At 35.2% G+C, this 19,207-nt stretch overlaps 13 protein-coding genes and 2 pseudogenes across 13 annotated transcripts; 9 read left to right on the top strand and 6 right to left on the bottom strand. All coding sequences in view use genetic code 6, as the record gives it.

The window, feature by feature from the left end:
* Window positions 1-29: 29 nt before the first annotated feature.
* On the top strand, window positions 30-968 carry SS50377_23155 (uncharacterized protein; the record flags this gene model as incomplete). The annotated part of the gene is made up of 1 exon (XM_067907025.1): window positions 30-968. One exon carries the CDS (start codon window positions 30-32, stop codon window positions 966-968), a length of 939 nt encoding a protein of 312 aa, XP_067766293.1.
* A 46-nt stretch (window positions 969-1,014) lies between these two features.
* SS50377_23154 (Hypothetical protein) lies at window positions 1,015-1,295 on the top strand (annotated as a pseudogene).
* A 173-nt stretch (window positions 1,296-1,468) lies between these two features.
* Window positions 1,469-3,028, top strand: SS50377_23153 (uncharacterized protein; the record flags this gene model as incomplete). Its single annotated transcript, XM_067907024.1, has 1 exon — window positions 1,469-3,028. The coding sequence occupies one exon, from the start codon at window positions 1,469-1,471 to the stop codon at window positions 3,026-3,028; it is 1,560 nt and encodes a 519-aa protein (XP_067766292.1).
* An 867-nt stretch (window positions 3,029-3,895) lies between these two features.
* Window positions 3,896-4,732, top strand: SS50377_23152 (Ankyrin repeat-containing protein; the record flags this gene model as incomplete). The annotated part of the gene is made up of 1 exon (XM_067907023.1): window positions 3,896-4,732. The coding sequence occupies one exon, from the start codon at window positions 3,896-3,898 to the stop codon at window positions 4,730-4,732; it is 837 nt and encodes a 278-aa protein (XP_067766291.1).
* A 116-nt stretch (window positions 4,733-4,848) lies between these two features.
* Window positions 4,849-6,417, top strand: SS50377_23151 (uncharacterized protein; the record flags this gene model as incomplete). The annotated part of the gene is made up of 1 exon (XM_067907022.1): window positions 4,849-6,417. One exon carries the CDS (start codon window positions 4,849-4,851, stop codon window positions 6,415-6,417), a length of 1,569 nt encoding a protein of 522 aa, XP_067766290.1.
* Window positions 6,418-6,465: 48 nt separating this feature from the next.
* Window positions 6,466-7,632, top strand: SS50377_23150 (Transmembrane domain-containing protein; the record flags this gene model as incomplete). Its single annotated transcript, XM_067907021.1, has 1 exon — window positions 6,466-7,632. The coding sequence occupies one exon, from the start codon at window positions 6,466-6,468 to the stop codon at window positions 7,630-7,632; it is 1,167 nt and encodes a 388-aa protein (XP_067766289.1).
* Window positions 7,633-7,689: 57 nt separating this feature from the next.
* Window positions 7,690-9,795, top strand: SS50377_23149 (Kinase, CMGC SRPK; the record flags this gene model as incomplete). Its single annotated transcript, XM_067907020.1, has 1 exon — window positions 7,690-9,795. One exon carries the CDS (start codon window positions 7,690-7,692, stop codon window positions 9,793-9,795), a length of 2,106 nt encoding a protein of 701 aa, XP_067766288.1.
* Window positions 9,796-9,802: 7 nt separating this feature from the next.
* Window positions 9,803-12,040, bottom strand: SS50377_23148 (uncharacterized protein; the record flags this gene model as incomplete). The annotated part of the gene is made up of 1 exon (XM_067907019.1): window positions 9,803-12,040. One exon carries the CDS (start codon window positions 12,038-12,040, stop codon window positions 9,803-9,805), a length of 2,238 nt encoding a protein of 745 aa, XP_067766287.1.
* An 80-nt stretch (window positions 12,041-12,120) lies between these two features.
* Window positions 12,121-12,726, top strand: SS50377_23147 (uncharacterized protein; the record flags this gene model as incomplete). The annotated part of the gene is made up of 1 exon (XM_067907018.1): window positions 12,121-12,726. One exon carries the CDS (start codon window positions 12,121-12,123, stop codon window positions 12,724-12,726), a length of 606 nt encoding a protein of 201 aa, XP_067766286.1.
* Window positions 12,727-12,733: 7 nt separating this feature from the next.
* SS50377_23146 (uncharacterized protein) lies at window positions 12,734-13,240 on the bottom strand (the record flags this gene model as incomplete). Its single annotated transcript, XM_067907017.1, has 1 exon — window positions 12,734-13,240. The coding sequence occupies one exon, from the start codon at window positions 13,238-13,240 to the stop codon at window positions 12,734-12,736; it is 507 nt and encodes a 168-aa protein (XP_067766285.1).
* Window positions 13,241-13,371: 131 nt separating this feature from the next.
* On the top strand, window positions 13,372-16,431 carry SS50377_23145 (uncharacterized protein; the record flags this gene model as incomplete). Its single annotated transcript, XM_067907016.1, has 1 exon — window positions 13,372-16,431. The coding sequence occupies one exon, from the start codon at window positions 13,372-13,374 to the stop codon at window positions 16,429-16,431; it is 3,060 nt and encodes a 1,019-aa protein (XP_067766284.1).
* A 9-nt stretch (window positions 16,432-16,440) lies between these two features.
* Window positions 16,441-17,361, bottom strand: SS50377_23144 (Protein tyrosine phosphatase; the record flags this gene model as incomplete). The annotated part of the gene is made up of 1 exon (XM_067907015.1): window positions 16,441-17,361. One exon carries the CDS (start codon window positions 17,359-17,361, stop codon window positions 16,441-16,443), a length of 921 nt encoding a protein of 306 aa, XP_067766283.1.
* A 110-nt stretch (window positions 17,362-17,471) lies between these two features.
* Window positions 17,472-17,855, bottom strand: SS50377_23143 (uncharacterized protein; the record flags this gene model as incomplete). The annotated part of the gene is made up of 1 exon (XM_067907014.1): window positions 17,472-17,855. The coding sequence occupies one exon, from the start codon at window positions 17,853-17,855 to the stop codon at window positions 17,472-17,474; it is 384 nt and encodes a 127-aa protein (XP_067766282.1).
* A 46-nt stretch (window positions 17,856-17,901) lies between these two features.
* On the bottom strand, window positions 17,902-18,840 carry SS50377_23142 (uncharacterized protein; the record flags this gene model as incomplete). Its single annotated transcript, XM_067907013.1, has 1 exon — window positions 17,902-18,840. One exon carries the CDS (start codon window positions 18,838-18,840, stop codon window positions 17,902-17,904), a length of 939 nt encoding a protein of 312 aa, XP_067766281.1.
* Window positions 18,841-18,888: 48 nt separating this feature from the next.
* On the bottom strand, window positions 18,889-19,131 carry SS50377_23141 (Ubiquitin-conjugating enzyme E2; annotated as a pseudogene).
* Window positions 19,132-19,207: the final 76 nt, after the last annotated feature.

Here is a 19,207-nt window from a genome sequence, read left to right as displayed (position 1 = left end):
ATACTATATCGGGACGATACCTTTTCGCAATGCCCAGGAAGACAATTCTGATGGCCTCGTCCGCCCGGGCCACCATCAAGAGTGACGTGCTGCAGTAGCTGCAGACCTCCTCGGCTATGTCACCGCGGGCCATGGGCTCCCCGCAGCACAACCTGCCCCCGACGCCACCCGGATTTCTGGCGAAGCACCCCAGCTTCAACCTCCCGATCCCCGTGGTGTCCTTCTCCCCGAAGAAGATCCTATCCGCGAGGGAGCTCATGGCGCCCACGTCCGAGGAGGTGTCCGACCAGCAGGAGGCAGAGGCTAAGTCCAAGTTGTATCAGCTGGAGCGGTCCAACGACCTGCGGCAGATGCAGATCGACAACCTCGCCATAAAGAACCAGCAGCTTACGCAGAGACTGCAGGCGCTGGAGCGGCAGAGTAGTGAGCGAGCACCGCAGGTGGACAAGGACGTGCGCCTGGACGAGATCGTCGAGCAGAACATCCGCATGGAGTCCGAGCTGGCGATACTGCGCGAGCAGGTGCAGCACCAGAAGCCCCAGATCATCGAACATGTGAAGTACATCACCGAGAACAGCAACTTCAAGGCGCTGTACGAGCACGCCACGTCGCAGCTCGCCCACAAGGACCAGCTCCTCACCGACTACAAGATCGAGATCTAGGCCCTCAAGGAGCTCTTCGGCATATCGGGGCTATCGTCCTCCGCGAGCCCCAAGGAGCGCGCCATGGCCATGATGACCTACAAGGGCATCAAATCCGACCTGGTCGACATCCTGCAGCGCGAGGTGGCCGACCTTAAGGCGCAGCTCAAGGAGGTCTCCTCCCAGTCCGGCTCGGGGCTGTACCAGGCGCGCATCGATCTGTTCGCGGCCAGGGAGGAGATCAAGCAGCTGTCCTCGGACCTCGACGCAGCGAACGGCGCCTTTGACGAGTACCTGAAGATGGACATGCGACCCTCACTCAAGTGATGCGAGGTGCTGGACCTGGTGCGACAGCAGCGCGAGGGCCCTGTCCATGGCGGCCAGCTGGGCTGGGAAGGGTGCGTTGCGGCTCATGACCTGGGTGACTAGGGCGTGGTGCTCCGCCAGCAGGTTCATCTGGCCCGTGTACGACGGCTACATCGCCATTTCAGCGTTGAGGTGGTCCAGCTGCTGCTCCAGATCGCTGGGCTGGGGGCCGTGCAGCTCAAATCGCGGGACCTTAAACGGTGCCGGCGAGGCTGACAGCTGCCCCGCAAGCGCGTCCGCCCTCCTCCTGCAGGTTGCAATCTCCGCCTCGATGCGCTCGCTGAGCATCTCACGCTCGGTCACCGAGGCCAGCCCTGCGGTTCCAGTGAACTTAAACTATTTGAACTCAATAATTTTTAGAAGCTTCCCTCAAAAAGAGGTATCATAACCCAAGATCTTATTGATTTCTGAAGGAATATTTATTATATACTAAATACTATTATATAAAATTCTAAATTTTAATGGACGTGGAAAATTTGGAATTAAAAGCTGAGCTGTTAGATAAGGAATCAATGTTACTTATGAATAAAAAACAGTAACAACTGCAGGATTTAGCTAACAACGTCAAAAACTAAACAGTGGAACTTTAAATGGCCAAATTCTAGGCTCTACAGGGCCAGTCGAGAATTACAGCACTTGAGCAAGCCTTAGGCAACGAAATTACGCAGAAAAATCAAATTTTGCAGTCGCAGCTTTTCGTAAACCAGCAGGTTAACAAGCTCCAGAACATCCTCAACTACCTCCAGTAGGAGAACCAATCCCAGTCGCACCAGATCACGAACTACAAACACCAGCTCACCAGTGCGCTGCAATCGAACTATGTTAACCAGAACCGCCAAAGTGACACTGTGTAGGAGATCAAGATCCTGGCCGAGCGGAACAGGCTTCTGTCGCAAAAGCTCGCGCTTCAGGAGGGATGCATCAGCGATAAGGAGAAGGACATCATTTCGCTCGCCGCGAAGTGCAAAAACTTGATTTCCGACAACGAACGCATTGCCAAGAAGGCGTTCGAGGCCGGAAATGGCGTTAAGGACATTCTACAGGCCTGCAAATTGGCCAGTCAGGAGCTTCTGGAAATGAGTACTAAGCATCAGCTTTTAAAGCAGAAACAGGCCGATACCTGTTGTTATCTGGAGCGCTGTTTGGAGCAGAATCTGGCGCTCAGGAACATGAAAATGGACAAAAAAGACGTCATTAGAAAGAAGCTTTTGGCGATTGCACGTTGCGGAATTTTCGTAAATTTGCTCAAGTAGAAGGTTAGGAATCCTGATGTTTCCGCTGAGGCAGAAAAAATAAATATCAAAAACAAGCTGAACAAGATGTCAATTTTGGACTTCGCAGCTGCAGCTCAGCAGGCACAGAAATCAAAAAATTTTATGAAGGAATTGAAAGTTCTTAGTGGTGTCAGACAGCGTCAGAATAGTGCTCCAATTAGGCCTCTCTACAAAGACTCAAAAACCGTCAAAACTGAGAAGGAAAACGTATAGGAGTTAAATATTTTAAGGAAACGGATGGACTAGATATCACAAAATGAAGATTAAAAGTCGTCTGTATAGAATTAAATGTAAGTACAAAATAATACGCTTGTTAAAGAATAAGCACGTTTAAAAAGCGAGATGGAATTATAGAAAACATAGCTTTAAGGTTAAAATGAATAATTATAAGATTTAAGTGATTAAATAACAGAGAAAAATGTTAAGTTAAACGAGTTTGAAAATGCCTTAAACAATTAAAGAGTAACATTGGAACGGGATTTAAGAGACTAAACATAAAAGGCAGAATTAAATGCAGCCAAAGTATCAGCATTATCCGAAACATTAGATTAGAGAGAGCGACGAATTTTAGCTCTAGAACGAGATTTTCAAAGAGTACAAGCGCGTGTTCGCGTTAAAGAAACTGAGTTAGAGGGGGCTAGACGAATTGTTAATGGACTGGGAAGTGAAAAATAAAACATCGAAAATGCTGTTGAAGAAAAACGAAGAAAACTTAGAGAACTAGAAAAATAAATGGAGTAATGGTGATAGATGAATTTATTTCTATTTAGAATATAACAATAATTTGTCGTTAATACTCATATTTATCAAATAATCTATATCTTATTTTAAGCAAATTAATATTAATTACGCAGTTAAATTATTCACTATGAATGAATATAAAATATGGTGATTATATAATTTGTATCGTTTTAAAATTTGAATTATTAATTTTAATTGGAATGTATAAACCCTTTTGGTATCCAACATTATTAAGAGTTGTGAAAATAATTTTAATTACTTAATGAACTTATCTACTAATTTTAATTGAAATTTTTATGATAATGCATAATTCATATAAAAGGTGAAACAGATTAATATTACATTGATAAAATTATCAATAATATTTTAAAGTAGATAGCAACATAATATTAAATTGTACTATCATACATTCTATAATAGTAATTAATGTAAAAATATTATATTGTTAATATTGAAAATACATATTTCAAATTCTGGTAAATTTTTATCTTATTAAAAATAAGTTTTATTCAACTAAATATTAGCGCAAAATATTAACAATTTTCAATGTTACACTAAATTTCTAGCGTTATCTTTATACGCTTTAGAATGAACATTAATCTTAACTATACTAAATATAGTTTTTGCGTACTAGAGAAAAAGTTAATATATGAGATAATTTTGTGAAATATTCATGAATTAAATTTTTTAAATTATCTGAAAGAATTATTATAAAATGTATCTCAAAATATATAAGAATACTTTAAGTCCTATAATTAAAATTAATAATAATATAAGCAATTATAAATTTATCGCAATAAAGCTAAATATTACATAAATGAAATCCTAGTATTAATAATTTTATATAATATTTAAAATACATTTCTCTACGAAATGCCAAATCAATTTTTATAAGCAGCTATTGATAATGACATCTTTTTTATAAAAGATAATCTTAAAATGGTAGATATTACGTCAATACCAGCCCAAAAAACTGCGCTACACTACGCTGCCTAGTACGGCAATATCAACGTCGTGAAACTGCTGATTCCATTTCTGGCAGCTAAAACATCGTCAAACGGATTCACCGCGCTGCACTATGCCGCAAAACACGGGTTCTACGAGTGCGTGCACGTACTGGCCGAGCTAGAGGCCGGCATCAAGACCGCGAATAAGAAGCTGGCGATAGAAATAGCGGCAGAGAACGGCGAGCTGGAGATAATGACGCTGCTATGGAAGTACGAAGGGGGTCCTAGTATCAGCGCTGGGGACTGCCAGGAGGGTCAGGAATAGCTTCAGCGGCTGGGCCGGAAGCGCCTCACTAACCAACTGAAGAAGAGCTGGCTGGTGCAGTTCTATTGCCAGGAGCAGGGAAAGCTCCAGTAGCAGTTGGTCAGGACGCAGATCGAGTACAAGACGCAGCTGGTGAAGGTCGAGCGCGAGCGGGACATCCTACTGGAGCGTATCACCTACCTCAACGCCGCCGTGAAGCAGGACGAGAGCGACTGCGAAGATTGGGTCAAACCAGTAGTGCAGGACGACGACGAACCCGGGAAAGGGCTCTGCCGGAACCTGAGCTTTTTGGAGATCTCGTGCAGCTAGGTTTTCAACGACCAGCGGAAGCGGAACCTCATAATTCAAGGGCACGGGCTCAAGAAAGAGATACGCCAGCTCAAGCAGATAAGCCAGAAGCTGCTCGACCGTTTTGAGCAGGTTTTCGAAAATATGTGATTCATATTCCTATTTATTACAAAATATATATGATTTAAGAACATTCTATTTTGTACTAATATTATTATTATATATAAATATAGGAATAATTGTTTGTCCGCAATTCACCTTAAATAATGTCAAATATTAATACTGCTAAGTTGCAACGTTCTCATATTAAAGTCGCCGATAACGCTAAGTTTGGTAGCTCTACTTACAATGATACATTTATCTAATATGATCTTAAAGAAGCTAAAGCAAATATGTCAGAGGATAAGAAGGCAGATTTAAGAAAGTCACATTTTTCTTTGGTGTAAGGATCAAATATGCCAACTGGAATTTCCGAAACTTAAGAAGAATATTAACCTAAAAGAGGTGAGACTTATTCTGCGGCTGTAAATCTTCATGGTCTTAGAGATAATATTTCTAATAAATTAGGTTACGATGCACCTGTCATGGAAACATAAAATATGGCTGATTATCGTAGGTTAGATGGTACTTATGCTAGATAACCTCTCACTAAAAATCTTTAAGGTTCTCATTTTGGGTTAGGAAATGATCCTAATTCTTATATTACTGAAAATTCGGCTGCATATTTTAAGAGGGATTATGAAAAACCAGAGTAAAAATCAATGAATTTAAGAACAAGTTCTATCCCTATTGATGAGGGTACTAAAAATACATATTAAACTGAGTGCTCTGCAAATTATTAAGGTTAACCAAATGTAGAAAAGGAGACTTATGATTTAAGAAGATTTTAAAAGTCTCATATTGAACTAGAAGATGGTTTATCTAAAATGGGAATTTCTTCAACGCAAACTGCTCTTAACGAAGTTGCAGGAAAACCTCGGGACTTAATTGATATTGATGCATAAAAAGCTAGAGAAAGATATCTCAGGGCATCTCATTTACCAGTAGCTGAAGATGGATAGTTTTATGGTGTGACAGAGATGAGCGCTGCATTTCCTGGTAGAGATGGAATTAAGGCATCAGATTCAGTCAAACCTGCGTATGAAAATACTTAAGAACATGTTTGCTATCCTGAAAAATAAAAAGAGAGAATATCAGAAATGCGTGATAATTATAGGGGACTTGTTGATGCAGCATAAGTAAAATTTAATTAAAAAGAGGCAGAAAACATTAGAAAATTTATGGCTAAGCCAACTGATCCTAATTCCTAAAAAATGTCATCTGAGCGTGGAGATGGTTAATCTGAAACTATGATGTAGTACAAACCTAATTCCTAAATGATTAAAGAAGCTTAAGAAGAAAGAGCAAAATTCCATTTAGAAGCTTTAGCTCATGGTAGATCGTCTGTATAGCTTATGGATCCGAGTTTAACTAATAATTACATATCATAGACTTAAGCAATGCTATAAGATTCAGTATAATTTGCAGGCAAGAAACTAGCACAACCTATAAACAATCAACTTTGGAGAAGTGATGTTATGTTAAAAAGTGATGAGAGGAATAGTTATGAGACTGAAAACTAAGCCGCTTTTAAACCAGATGCAATAGGATCTAGTGAGCGTGTCAACTAAGACATGGTTAATTAACTTAGAAGAAGCCATTTTTAATTAGGAGAAGATAGAAATAATTGGAAATCTGAAATGTAGTCTGAATATCAAGGCCATGATTCTTACAAAGATGATGGTAAATATCATGGCTATACAGATAAATATGAAGAGAATATGTTTATGATGTGAAAATTATTTTATTTTAAGTATATAATACTAATAATTTTAATATATAAAATGTCAGATTCATATTTATTTTATTAATCTGGCTTCCTTATTTTTGGTTTATTTTCCTGCTCATATAAATATATGAAAAATGTTGTTATTACTTAGGCCATTACAGAAGAATAGTCTATTTTTTTAGTTGGTGAAAATATTTTTATTGTTATCTAGTTGATTGTATAAGGTTTTCTTGATTATTAATGTATTATTGAAAGATTATCTTTAAAAGTGGATATATTTTACTTATTAGCATAAAAAATTAAAGAATACTTCTTTATATCGTTATTTATATCTTTAGGTAATTATGTTTTTAATAGTTTAACTATGAAGTAATGTATATTCTAGTCTCTACTACTTAGTAATTATATTGAAATTCCTTTTAATAAATTTCTTATAACAGTCAGTTGCGTAGAAATTTAAGCGTATTTTAGTTTAGTACTATTTTATTCATGTATTTACAAAAAATAGAAAAAATTGTAATATATATTTATATTCACAATTCTCATGTTTGTTTTTAGTACTTTTTCTCCAAATACTTAAGGTATTGCCTTATAAAATTATTTATATGTATATCTTTTTGGAGTTATGATAGGCTATCGGTATTACTGTGTAGATATTTCTGAAATTAAGACAAAAAATCAGTTAAATAGAGTAAAGTTTCCACCTAATAAAATATTTTTCTACCTAGATAAATTAACATACAAAGGAGATCTTATTCTATTCGTCTGTATTACATTAACAATTTTATTATGCTGCTCATACTATTTATGGAAATCTTATATGCATATAACGACATTAGTGTTTGCGGTCGTTTAATCATTAATCATTTATACTATTATTGGTGGTAAAGCTGTGCTTTGGGAAAGAATCTCTACAAATTATATAATAAAGTATTGTTTTGCATGGAAATCATCTTATTGTTATATGAGCTAATAAATGATATATTAATTTTATACAGATTTATAACAAAATGCCGAAATAGGACCTTATAATCAAGTAGTAGAGAATATATTATTAACGGGGTTAGTTTTTAATAGTGGTATATTAGCGAATTTATTGTATATTTTAATTTAACCACTAAACGATTACTATGACTTAAAGATAAAAATTTATTTTAATAAGAAAAAACAAGAAGTTATGTAAGAAAACTACAAGAGACATTTAATTACAAAAGTAGATTGATTTATATTAATAATTCGTTTTATATCAATATATAGTATTAATACTACTTCAATTAAAATGCCGTCATATCAAAATTTATCTGTTCATCATTAAATTGATGAAAGTACCGACAGATACGATGATAATGGATATTGTTGGTTGTAATTATTTGAAACTGAGTTTAAAAGTGATAAATCTACTTATATACCTTTACGCAAAATTGCTAATGGTCGGTTTTCGACGGTATATTTATCAAAAGATATTACTTTTAATAGATATGTGGCATTAAAAATAAATATATCTGAACTGGATTAGTAAATATCAAAAGATGAAGTAGATATATTAAAATAAATATAAGATAAATGTTAACAAGTAAAACTCGAAGATAATGGTGGCATCGTATAACTTTTAGACAATTTTGTATACTCTAAAAAAGAGATAGCTGACGTTTTTGATGATGACTGTGAAGAGACAGAAAAATTTTATTATTGCATGGTTTTCGAGCTATTAGGGCATAGTGTGTATCGCCTTATGACAAGATATTCTCCAAAAGTTAACTATAATAAATCTATTCCGCTTCCAATAGTTAAGGCAATCTCTTATAATTTACTAAAATCGGTTCATTATTTGCATAACATTGCAAATATTATTCATACTGACCTTAAACCAGAAAATCTAGCAATGGTTTATTATTTGCCACTTTTGAATGATACTGACTATAAGTTAGAAAATATTCTATATGGAGCTTAGAGTCAGCATATTTTTGATGCAAAATTAAGCACACCTGCAACGACGATAAATATCAACGATTTTGATCTTTTGGATAAGTAAAATCAGTCATAGATTTGTAATTATTTACATTTAAGGGCTTAGCGTTAGGGGATTTACTAATGGGAAGTTATAAGAAACACAATAATGGATAATACAAATTTTAAGAAAAAATTCGTTAAATTTATTTAAAAATATGGCCAAGCCGAAGTATCTACTGAATAACAGTGTTATTGTATTGATGGTATGAATATTTTCAATTTGCCTAACTTAATAAAGACGTCTGAAGAGATATTTAGAGCTTAAATTCTTCCAAAAAACTTTTAATAAGATTATGATCAAGAAATAAAAATTGAATAAAATTGTGTTAATTTATTTTCTACTAAGCAAGTATTTGATTCTATTGTGAAAGGAGAGACTGTTGAAAATTTTAATCTTTATTAACAACTCAAATTAGTTGAATCGAAATATCTTAAATAGAATTTAAAGCAGCTTATTTCTAGCAATGGAATAACTTACTAACTATCAAATATTATTGATAATAACCTTCAACAGATTTTACATTAATCATGTGTAGAACGGATTATATATGATTCTTACTCAACCAAAACTTTAGTTAAAATTGCAAGATCTGGATTCCATTCAAGACTATAATTATATTAGAGTGTTGCATAAAAAGAAAAATAAATTAGCAATTAACCCATTAATCCACTTTTAAAGTAAAAAGAATTAGACTTACCTAAAAATATAACCCCTGATGAAATAAAATGTTATGGATTAACCACAAGTGGACAGTAAATATATCCTACCATGATATCATACTATTCAAAATAACAACTTATTCCGTTTTGCTTAGAAATGTTTAAAATAAAAATTATTGACTTAGGAAATGCATGTTACACAGATTATAGATTTTCTAAGACAATACAAACTCCAAATTACAGAGCGCCAGAAATTATTATTGGTCATGAAGCATATGGACCAGAAGTAGATGATTTTTCTGTTGGGTGTATTGTATTTGAACTGATTACAGGAAATGTGTTATTTAGGCCAAGATAAGATGGGAAGCAAGATCCATCTCATCACCTCAAATAGATAGTTTAAATTTCAGGTGACCAAGGCTTGGATTGGCTCTTAGAAAATTGCTAGAATGAAAATTTAATAGAAATATCCTTAGAAACTCAATAAAAATAATTTAAATTCACTAAAAATTTGGAATTCCGTGCAATTTCAACTATTTTAGTGGTTGACTATGGATTTGATTAAGGGGAAGCAGAAGATATAGAAAAATTTATAAAGCCATTTCTTCACCTAAATCCAAATATGCGAAAAAGATGCAAAGACATGTTAGATTCTTAATGGCTTAAAGATCTAGGTGCAGGGGACTATTTAGTTGGATATGGAGGCAGATAGTGATTAAATTTCAGTAATACTTATCATTTTAATAAGATCCTTCATCATAACTACCGAAATCTTCTACATCGGTATCAAAATTTTGCTCTTCATAATAAATATCATTATCATCATCATCATCATCATCATCATCATCATCAAAACTATTAGAACTCTCATCTACATGGAAATTATTAAACACTATATTCACAATCTACTAGTCTGGAATATTATCTTATGGCTATAGATTCCTTTGATGCTCAAGCACCTAAAATAAATCTTGAACCAACACATTCTCTATAATCTATTAATTAAAATTAAAGCTGCCATGAAACTTAGCAGCTGAAGTTTTAAAATATTATCTAGTATATAAAGTAACCAGAGTATGGTATCTTGCATTATCTCTACAAAATATATCAGCAGTTTTAGAATCTAATGTATGTAAATTTAAAGACATTCCAAACACATCCGTTTATAAATTAAAAAAATCCATTGCATTTTAAGGATCATCTAATTGCTTTAAAATATATAATTGTAATGATGCTGGTGTGGATTAAAACTTAAGTTTAATAAGTTATATTGAATAAAATGGTGAAATTTTCATATTCATTATTTATTATGAATGAAAGAGTTTCAGCTCAATAGTAAGTAAATTCTTATACTCTAATATTTTGTATTAATTATTTATAACTATATTAGATGCATAATTTCCAGATTAATCTTATATTCCTGCTTAATTCTATATTAATACATCTTTATATAAAAGTTAGTTAAGAGTATTTGATTATACTAATTCCATTAATTTAGTTGATTAAGGTTAATAATTTACTAGTTTTGAAAAATTAGGTATAAGCATATCAATTATTTTAATTGATTTAGCTACTTTTAGTGCTATATGCCCATTTCTCTTATCGATATTGATAAATTTTTAAACATAGTACTAGTTACCTGACTAGGCTGCTAATATTAATGGTGAATTCTCAGCCCATATAGTTATATTTGCGACAGACTCCACTGCAGATTCAAATGAATGTTAAAACAGTTGAACAATAAGTTTGGATGAATATGTGTCATTACATTAACGTAAAATAATTGGATCAAAATAACATTTAAATAAAATTAAATCCTGCACTTAAAAAATTAGTACTTCTAATTCTTCTAATTCATTATTGTGTGCAAATCTATGCACAATCTAGCTAGTTAATACCTAATTTTAAAGTTTTATCACTTAGATTAAAAGTTTCTTTATTATGTTAAAATTTACCTAACATAACCCATCTTCAAATTTTGTAATAAAATTCATATCATTTTTTAATATTTCCAACTAATTGTCTTAACAATGTAAAACTTAGTAGGTTAAAAATAGAGGAGAACTTTTCTCTAAATTTATGTTAACCGACAATCCCTTTGTCATTAGGCGATCACAAAGATATTCATATTATTTTTTATCTTAAAATTAATCTAAGAAATATAAAAATGAGTAAAGCTAGTCTTATTTGTTTAAAACCTCTAATATATTTAGATCAACTTATCTATAAAACAAAAGCTAATTAAATGATGTTTATGCAATATCAAACATAGATGCACTCAAATCAATGACTTCTCTTTTTTTTAATAAAAACTATGATTGTAAATTTGTAATTTTATACTCATTTATAATGAATTTTATTTATATATTATCAGTAAGTGTAATTACATCAAATCCGTCTTGAAGTTTAATAAAAACATGATGCTATTTATAAAGTCCTAATATAAATCCTGGTCTACTATAAATTGGTTATATTAAATCGATGCAAAACATAAGATCGGTTCTATAAGAATACGCTTTTGAATCATCAAATACTATTACGTCATTTGCATCAGCAAAAATTTAAATATTATTTTCGTAAACTTTCATTAAACTATAATTATTGTCTATATTACAATATAAATTATGACCCACTGCAAAGAAAATATTATCATTTGCCACGGCAACATTAAATGGAGAACTTTCTATTTACTAAAGTATTTTAAAGTCAAATATGCGAATAACATTTAATTTATTCAAAGAAAATAACTGATTTTAAACCAAAGCATAGTAAATACCTGCAAATAACTAGGTGGTATAACTATATACTGGACTATTAGGGTAAAAAGGGAATATTACATCGTTTTCCTATAACAAATTTCCTAATTAATCATACTAATATGCTTTATTAAACGAATATGAGTAAAAATTCTAATCAATTTAGTGATGAAAATATCTTTCAACATCAATCAATTATTCCATTTTAATAATATATAAATAAACATATAATAGACTTATAAATTATTTGACTTATTTTTATACTAAGGTTACGATGATAATAAATGTCGTTATGCCACCTTAGTTAGTTTCCAAACATATATTTTGATCCAATAACCTTTAAATAAAATTCTTTAGACGATATATAACCTAATAATATATCCACATAAACGTTGCATTAAAATGCAGTATAATTATAGTCATTTTTTCCACAGATTATACTACATGCATAAACTAATCAATAGTTGATATAAAACTTAGATATTAACAATTTGTCTCAAAGAGCTAAGACTTCGATACATGCTATTTTGTTTTAGTCTATACCAGTGCTTCCAAAGTCTAGAGATAATTTAACATTAATTGCTGGAGCTTCTAGAAGACGCATAGCTGCTGCTATAGTACCACTTTTAGAATTGTAAATACTTATTGAAAAAGGTGGAATAGCATTAACTAAAAATAATTCTGATAGATAATCTGTAATAAGAGCATAAATAATAGAAAATTCACTTCAATCAGAAATAATTTTAAATTATAAAAATTATTATGACTATTATTAACAGCTATTAGGAGTTCATGAAAATCTATCAAATTTGTTATTTAAGCTTTAGTTGGACGTTCCAAAGCAAAATCCTCTTTTTGTAAAAAACTATTTACACGAATTATAGAATTGAATTTTTTTCACTTAATTATTAAACTGATTCCATATCCAACTCCAATTCCACTTAAACATACTCCTGCACAACAAATCCTCATCCAATCTATTTTCTAGTCATTTATTTTTATTTCCCTTATAATATCTTAACAAACGCAAACTCCTCTTTCTATACTCTCTTAAAATATATCGCTTCCACTAATCCGGACCCCATCTATAACTAATTCATCATTTACAACTGTGATAATATCACTATAATTATTGAACATGAATTGATCGATTTCTCCTCTATCTGCTATTTTATCATCATATTTATGACTAGCATACAAAAATTCAAAGCAGAACCATGCAGGAGATGACAGAAAGTCTTAATTTTCTACAAAAACTCCATCCGCTATAAAACCAGCCGGGATTGTAACTTTATGGTTTTTCACACGGAATATCATCTTTCTAGTTGTCACAAAATGAGCTGACTTTCTGATATGGAAAAATTCTATTTCTTAGGGGGAAAGATAGCGATAAAAATGTGGCATTTAATTGAGTTAGTATAAATTGTAGAGAGAGTCGATGATTGGTTATTTATACCTTAGATATATTATTAATATTGGGTTCAGGTATATTTTTAAATAATATATTATATTATTATTTTTAATTTTAGAATAAAATGTTGGCTTTAGTAATTTCAGTAGCTGCAACTGCAATAATTGATCAGTCCTAAGGTCCCTCGCCAATTGTGTCATTTACATTTGCAGATCCGAAAATAAAGTGTACAGACTTTTAACTAGTAGATAATTGCGAAATAATCAACACAACACTTCGTTATTATCCCAAAGGTAAGAATGGTCTTATGATATCAAATATTCCTATAAACTATAAAGAATTTTTCACAGTTATGTCAGGATTTACAGCAGATGTATTACCTTAATAATTATTAGAAACAGCTATACCATTTGTTACATCTAGGATATAAAATATACCTTAAAATTATGTGTGCAATTAAGTTCTTTAAAATATAGAATTTATGTTATTTGGTATTCCTTTTGTGAATTAAATGATTTAGGGCCAACCAAATTATAATTAGGCTTTGCTCACCAGTGGAAATGATATATTAGGCACTAATTATGCAAATTAAATTATTAACTTTACAATCGGAGATATTATTTATAGTTCTGATATATTGCTTTCATGCACAGATTGTGTCAATACAATTAAGTTATCTGGTACTAGAGTTATTTTTGATGGGTTATAATCTGCAAATATTGAGTTATAATCTTTATAATTAGGTTAGACTAGTTTTACCACAATTGGTTAGGCGATTCCTTCTAGCATGCACACAGGTGGTTAATTTGCATTCTTTAATGTTTCAATTCCTGTATTACCAGCAAATTCATTTTTAAGATTGAAAGTAGTATATAATGATGTTTGCTTTAACTAAGGTGTGAACAATATATTTTTTTAAAATTTAGCATTTTCAATCGCAGTCTAGTTACCTATTACATTTGATTAAGCCAATAATAGGCATATAGCATAAGTTAATGATCTAGAATTACAAAATTGTCTAACGACCGCGGGAAATATATTAGATTTAGTAGTTCCAGAAGTTGGATTTTCAATAGATGGATATATATTTGCGGCTAATATTTTAACATTTAATAATAAACCAGGTGGATTCTATAAAATTAAAGTATAAAACTATACCCTAACTGATTTTACATATTAGTGCACTAATCTATAGAAACTTATAGTATTCATTGATAAGACTAATAGTATTTTTTAGTTATAGCCTGGAATAGTTATCACATGCGGTATTACAGTGGATTCATTTCCATTTTAATTTGTTAATGTTCCATAGATTTGTTAGAGTTTAATTGGACCTACAATAGAAGGAGAAAAAATTAATTTGACTTGGGATTCTTGCTTAAATTATTAGTAAAGTATAGAAACTTAGTTTTCTCCTCATACATTATCATTTACCGCGATACCTGCTATTAGTGCAGCTGGTATTCCACTTCCAACAACGTAAATCATTAATCTCTTATTTACTTATACCAATATATAGATACAAACAGTTTAATTGATTAATGCAGTTCACGGAAAATTACTTTGCTAAATAGTGGGATCAGCATCTCCTACTTTTGCTTAATATACATGTGATTTATAGAATGGGAAAGTAGGAATATATGATATTAGTGTTTCTTATTAAACAGTTTGCACAACAGTTATTACTTAAATATTATCATAGATTTCATTCACTTTAAATATTATTCTTGATATTATACTAACAACCTGGGTTAGTACAGATAGGCTTAATAATTAAGTTCCCAGTGGCTTGAATATTAATTACAATATTATACCATCAGGAGCACTATTATAAGCATCTGTTGATAACTGTTATGAATTCACATCAACTACAATTAAATTTACAAATATAAATATGGGTCCAAATCCTGATCCATCTTAATGTTTAATTAATATTTTCTATTTAGGTAGCCAAGATTAATATAGAGTTATGGTTTTACCAATAAAAAATTTATTTATTGCGGCAAGTTGCAATTTTGCTAATTCCGAATATGATATACATAATTTAGTATAATTAATAGCATAATCAACATATTCCATTTAATGTTTAGATGTTAATAATGTTTAAATACCAGCAAATCTTATTTCTGTGAATTCGTAGCCGGCTTATGCATTTTAACCTATTTTAAATTCTCCGGTAATGATAACGTATTGTTTAATATCTGGTGAATGTGATACGAAAACATCAGCTATTAATATAGTAGAGTTAGTATTGCCAACCACATAGACATAATTTTTAGCTTTACCTAGTTAACAAAAACGAATCGTAATATAAAAATTGTCGCGATAAGCTTTCATATAAGGGAACCAACCTATTGTTAATTTAATCTTTAATACTTTTATCAACTGTACAGTTAGATGCTACTCAAATTATTTAGATATACCGATCACCAATGTGTCTAGCTAGTTAGCTATCACTTATAGGATAAATACATCTATTGATAATTTAAAAAAAGAATTGAACAATAATATTATTGAAAGTTGGATGTAATTTTACAGAATAATACCACAAATCCTAACTCAAGCTATTTTTGCCCATAAAAACAACGCATAAAGCTTCTCTGATACAGAAATATAGGCTATTTATAACGCCATTCCCATAAACTAAAACGGCTTTAACTTCCAGAATTCTTTTATTTCTCCAAATCAGTCCATTTAAATTTCGAACTTTTTCTTCACAAATGTTCAATTAAGCTACTCTTTTGGTACAGTTTCTGTAACGATTTTCTCGTCGTCACGATCCACAGCTTCTCAAAAGTTCCCAATTTCGGTAGATGGCCAGTCGCTGAAATTCCTAATTTCCTCATAAAATTACGTCTTCGTACAAGCTGTTTCAACCACAGAGGTCATATTTTAGCAGACAACTGGCTCCTGTGGAGCGGTTAACTCGCAAAATTCGTTCTCGTTTACACTTTTAGGTTAAGTACCAGCGGCAAATTCCTGCACACAGAAAAACCTCCCGACTCAAATTGTCTGCACATGTCAGACGCAGTTGCAGGGCACGTTGATAACGTTGCACCAGCCTGCAGAAAGCTAATTCACACCAGCCGAGATCTTCGGAATTAGCCTCGGCTCGGTTTTGCTTATCACGATCGTCGTGGCAACTGCTGTGATGCTGGCCCTGAAGTTCACTGGCAGATTGTGAGAAAATTCGTCACTTCTAGTCGCAAAATTCGCAAAATTCGAGAATAAACTTGAACTGCTCGATCGTTTAAACGCAAAACGGGTGACGGTTTTTTCTGAAATTTTCTATTATATCAAATATATTTATTGGTAGTTTGTTCCAAGAATCTGTAGATTTGTTTGTAGTTTTATTGATAAATTGCTCAAAAATATAAAAACAAATACAGAAAGTAGTAGACCTGCCGATTCCTGCAGAGCAGTGAACCGTTAGGTTTGTCTGACCGTGCAGGTGGTGACAAAGGGATGATATCTCCTTCATGTTGTCAGGAGCCGACTGGTCCGACCAGTTCGGGAAGTAGTAGTAATCCAAAGTCTGGTTCCCCAGACCCAGCTAGTATCTGTAAAATGAGTTGATTTATTCGTATTTTTTGACTGATACTGTACCAGAAGGAGTGGTAAAGGAATCCTGGAACCATGCAAACCTCTATGGGGCCGCTCGAAGGCAGTCCTCGACAGTTTTCATAGGCTAGCCTTGCTGCTGCGCTTTGATCGCCAGCGAGAGTCTGTCCGCTAAAATAGCGTTCTACGTTATTGCAACGTCCTCGTCTGTCGCCAATGGGACGTACCGCTCGGCCTTCAGAATTCCACCCTCCGCAAATTTCGTGACTTAGATGACAGAGGTGCTCTGGACCTGTGCCATTTTTGCATAAAAGTCACCCGCATCTACTGGTGCCTGGGTGATAAAAAATTAAATACCGCCTATGCTGACGAAATTTCCGTGAAAATACTCGCCTGGCGGCTAGGAATGGGAGTAAGGAATAATATTCGAGTAGCGATTTTTGCATTGATTTTGGTTAAATAATACTGATGATTCCGATGTAGCCAATTCCTAGAATCTCTGCTGTGATAGAGGCTCCAGCTCCTTTTAGTATTTTGTGAGCAGTGCATCCATTTTAAGATAAAATTTACTTTATATATAATTAGCCACGGATTAGCCTCAAGTTATACAGTAAAATATTATATTAAAATATGTAAAGTTAATAAAATAATGAGCAGTATAGTTCATGATGCAGTAGCTTTTGCAGACATAATTAAGTAGCTTAGTAAAGTGAAAGAGTTCAAGTTCACTGGAACCGCAGGGCTGGCCTCGGTGACCGAGCGTGAGATGCTCAGCGAGCGCATCGAGGCGGAGATTGCAACCTGCAGGAGGAGGGCGGACGCGCTTGCGGGGCAGCTGTCAGCCTCGCCGGCACCGTTTAAGGTCCCGCGATTTGAGCTGCACGGCCCCCAGCCCAGCGATCTGGAGCAGCAGCTGGACCACCTCAACGCTGAAATGGCTATGTAGCCGTCGTACACGGGCCAGATGAACCTGCTGGCGGAGCACCACGCCCTAGTCACCCAGGTCATGAGCCGCAACGCACCCTTCCCAGCCCAGCTGGCCGCCATGGACAGGGCCCTCGCGCTGCTGTCGCACCAGGTCCAGCACCTCGCATCACTTGAGTGAGGGTCGCATGTCCATCTTCAGGTACTCGTCAAAGGCGCCGTTCGCTGCGTCGAAGTCCGAGGACAGCTGCTTGATCTCCTCCCTGGCCGCGAACAGATCGATGCGCGCCTGGTACAGCCCCGAGCCGGACTGGGAGGAGACCTCCTTGAGCTGCGCCTTAAGGTCGGCCACCTCGCGCTGCAGGATGTCGACCAGGTCGGATTTGATGCCCTTGTAGGACATCATGGCCATGGCGCGCTCCTTGGGGCTAGCGGAGGACGATAGCCCCGAGATGCCGAAGAGCTCCTTGAGGGCCTAGATCTCGATCTTGTAGTCGGTGAGGAGCTGGTCCTTGTGGGCGAGCTGCGACGTGGCGTGCTCGTACAGCGCCTTGAAGTTGCTGTTCTCAGTGATGTACTTCACATGTTCGATGATCTGGGGCTTCTGGTGCTGCACCTGCTCGCGCAGTATCGCCAGCTCGGACTCCATGCGGATGTTCTGCTCGAGGATCTCGTCCAGGCGCACGTCCTTGTCCACCTGCGGTGCTCGCTCACTACTCTGCCGCTCCAGCGCCTGCAGTCTCTGCGTAAGCTGCTGGTTCTTTATGGCGAGGTTGTCGATCTGCATCTGCCGCAGGTCGTTGGACCGCTCCAGCTGATACAACTTGGACTTAGCCTCTGCCTCCTGCTGGTCGGACACCTCCTCGGACGTGGGCGCCATGAGCTCCCTCGCGGATAGGATCTTCTTCGGGGAGAAGGACACCACGGGGATCGGGAGGTTGAAGCTGGGGTGCTTCGCCAGAAATCCGGGTGGCGTCGGGGGCAGGTTGTGCTGCGGGGAGCCCATGGCCCGCGGTGACATAGCCGAGGAGGTCTGCAGCTACTGCAGCACGTCACTCTTGATGGTGGCCCGGGCGGACGAGGCCATCAGAATTGTCTTCCTGGGCATTGCGAAAAGGTATCGTCCCGATATAGTATAGTAATGTAATTTCTCAAATCAGTCTTTCTTGTTCTCAATGCTCTCCACAGGCGCCTTGAACATTCCCACGTGGCTGATGGCGCACTTGGGGCAGCTGAAGGACTGGCTCGTCTCGACGCACTTCTTGATCTCGGACTGCGACGGGTTCGATATCATGCCCACCGCACGCTCCTTGTACTCCTGGAACAGGCTCTGCAGGCCAATGATGATGGGCCCGAACCCCACCGCGGGGGACCACTGTTCAGGGTGGAAGACTATAAAAATACTTTATAACTGAGCTTTTCATTACCATTTGTATATAGATTACATAAAGAATAAATATTATTATTATATATAA

This window comes from Spironucleus salmonicida, chromosome 3, assembly GCF_000497125.1.
Source record: "Spironucleus salmonicida strain ATCC 50377 chromosome 3, whole genome shotgun sequence".
Taxonomy (NCBI): Eukaryota; Fornicata; order Diplomonadida; family Hexamitidae; genus Spironucleus; species Spironucleus salmonicida.
Note: the sequence above shows the minus strand (reverse complement) of the source record. Positions and strands in the feature narration are given on the sequence as shown.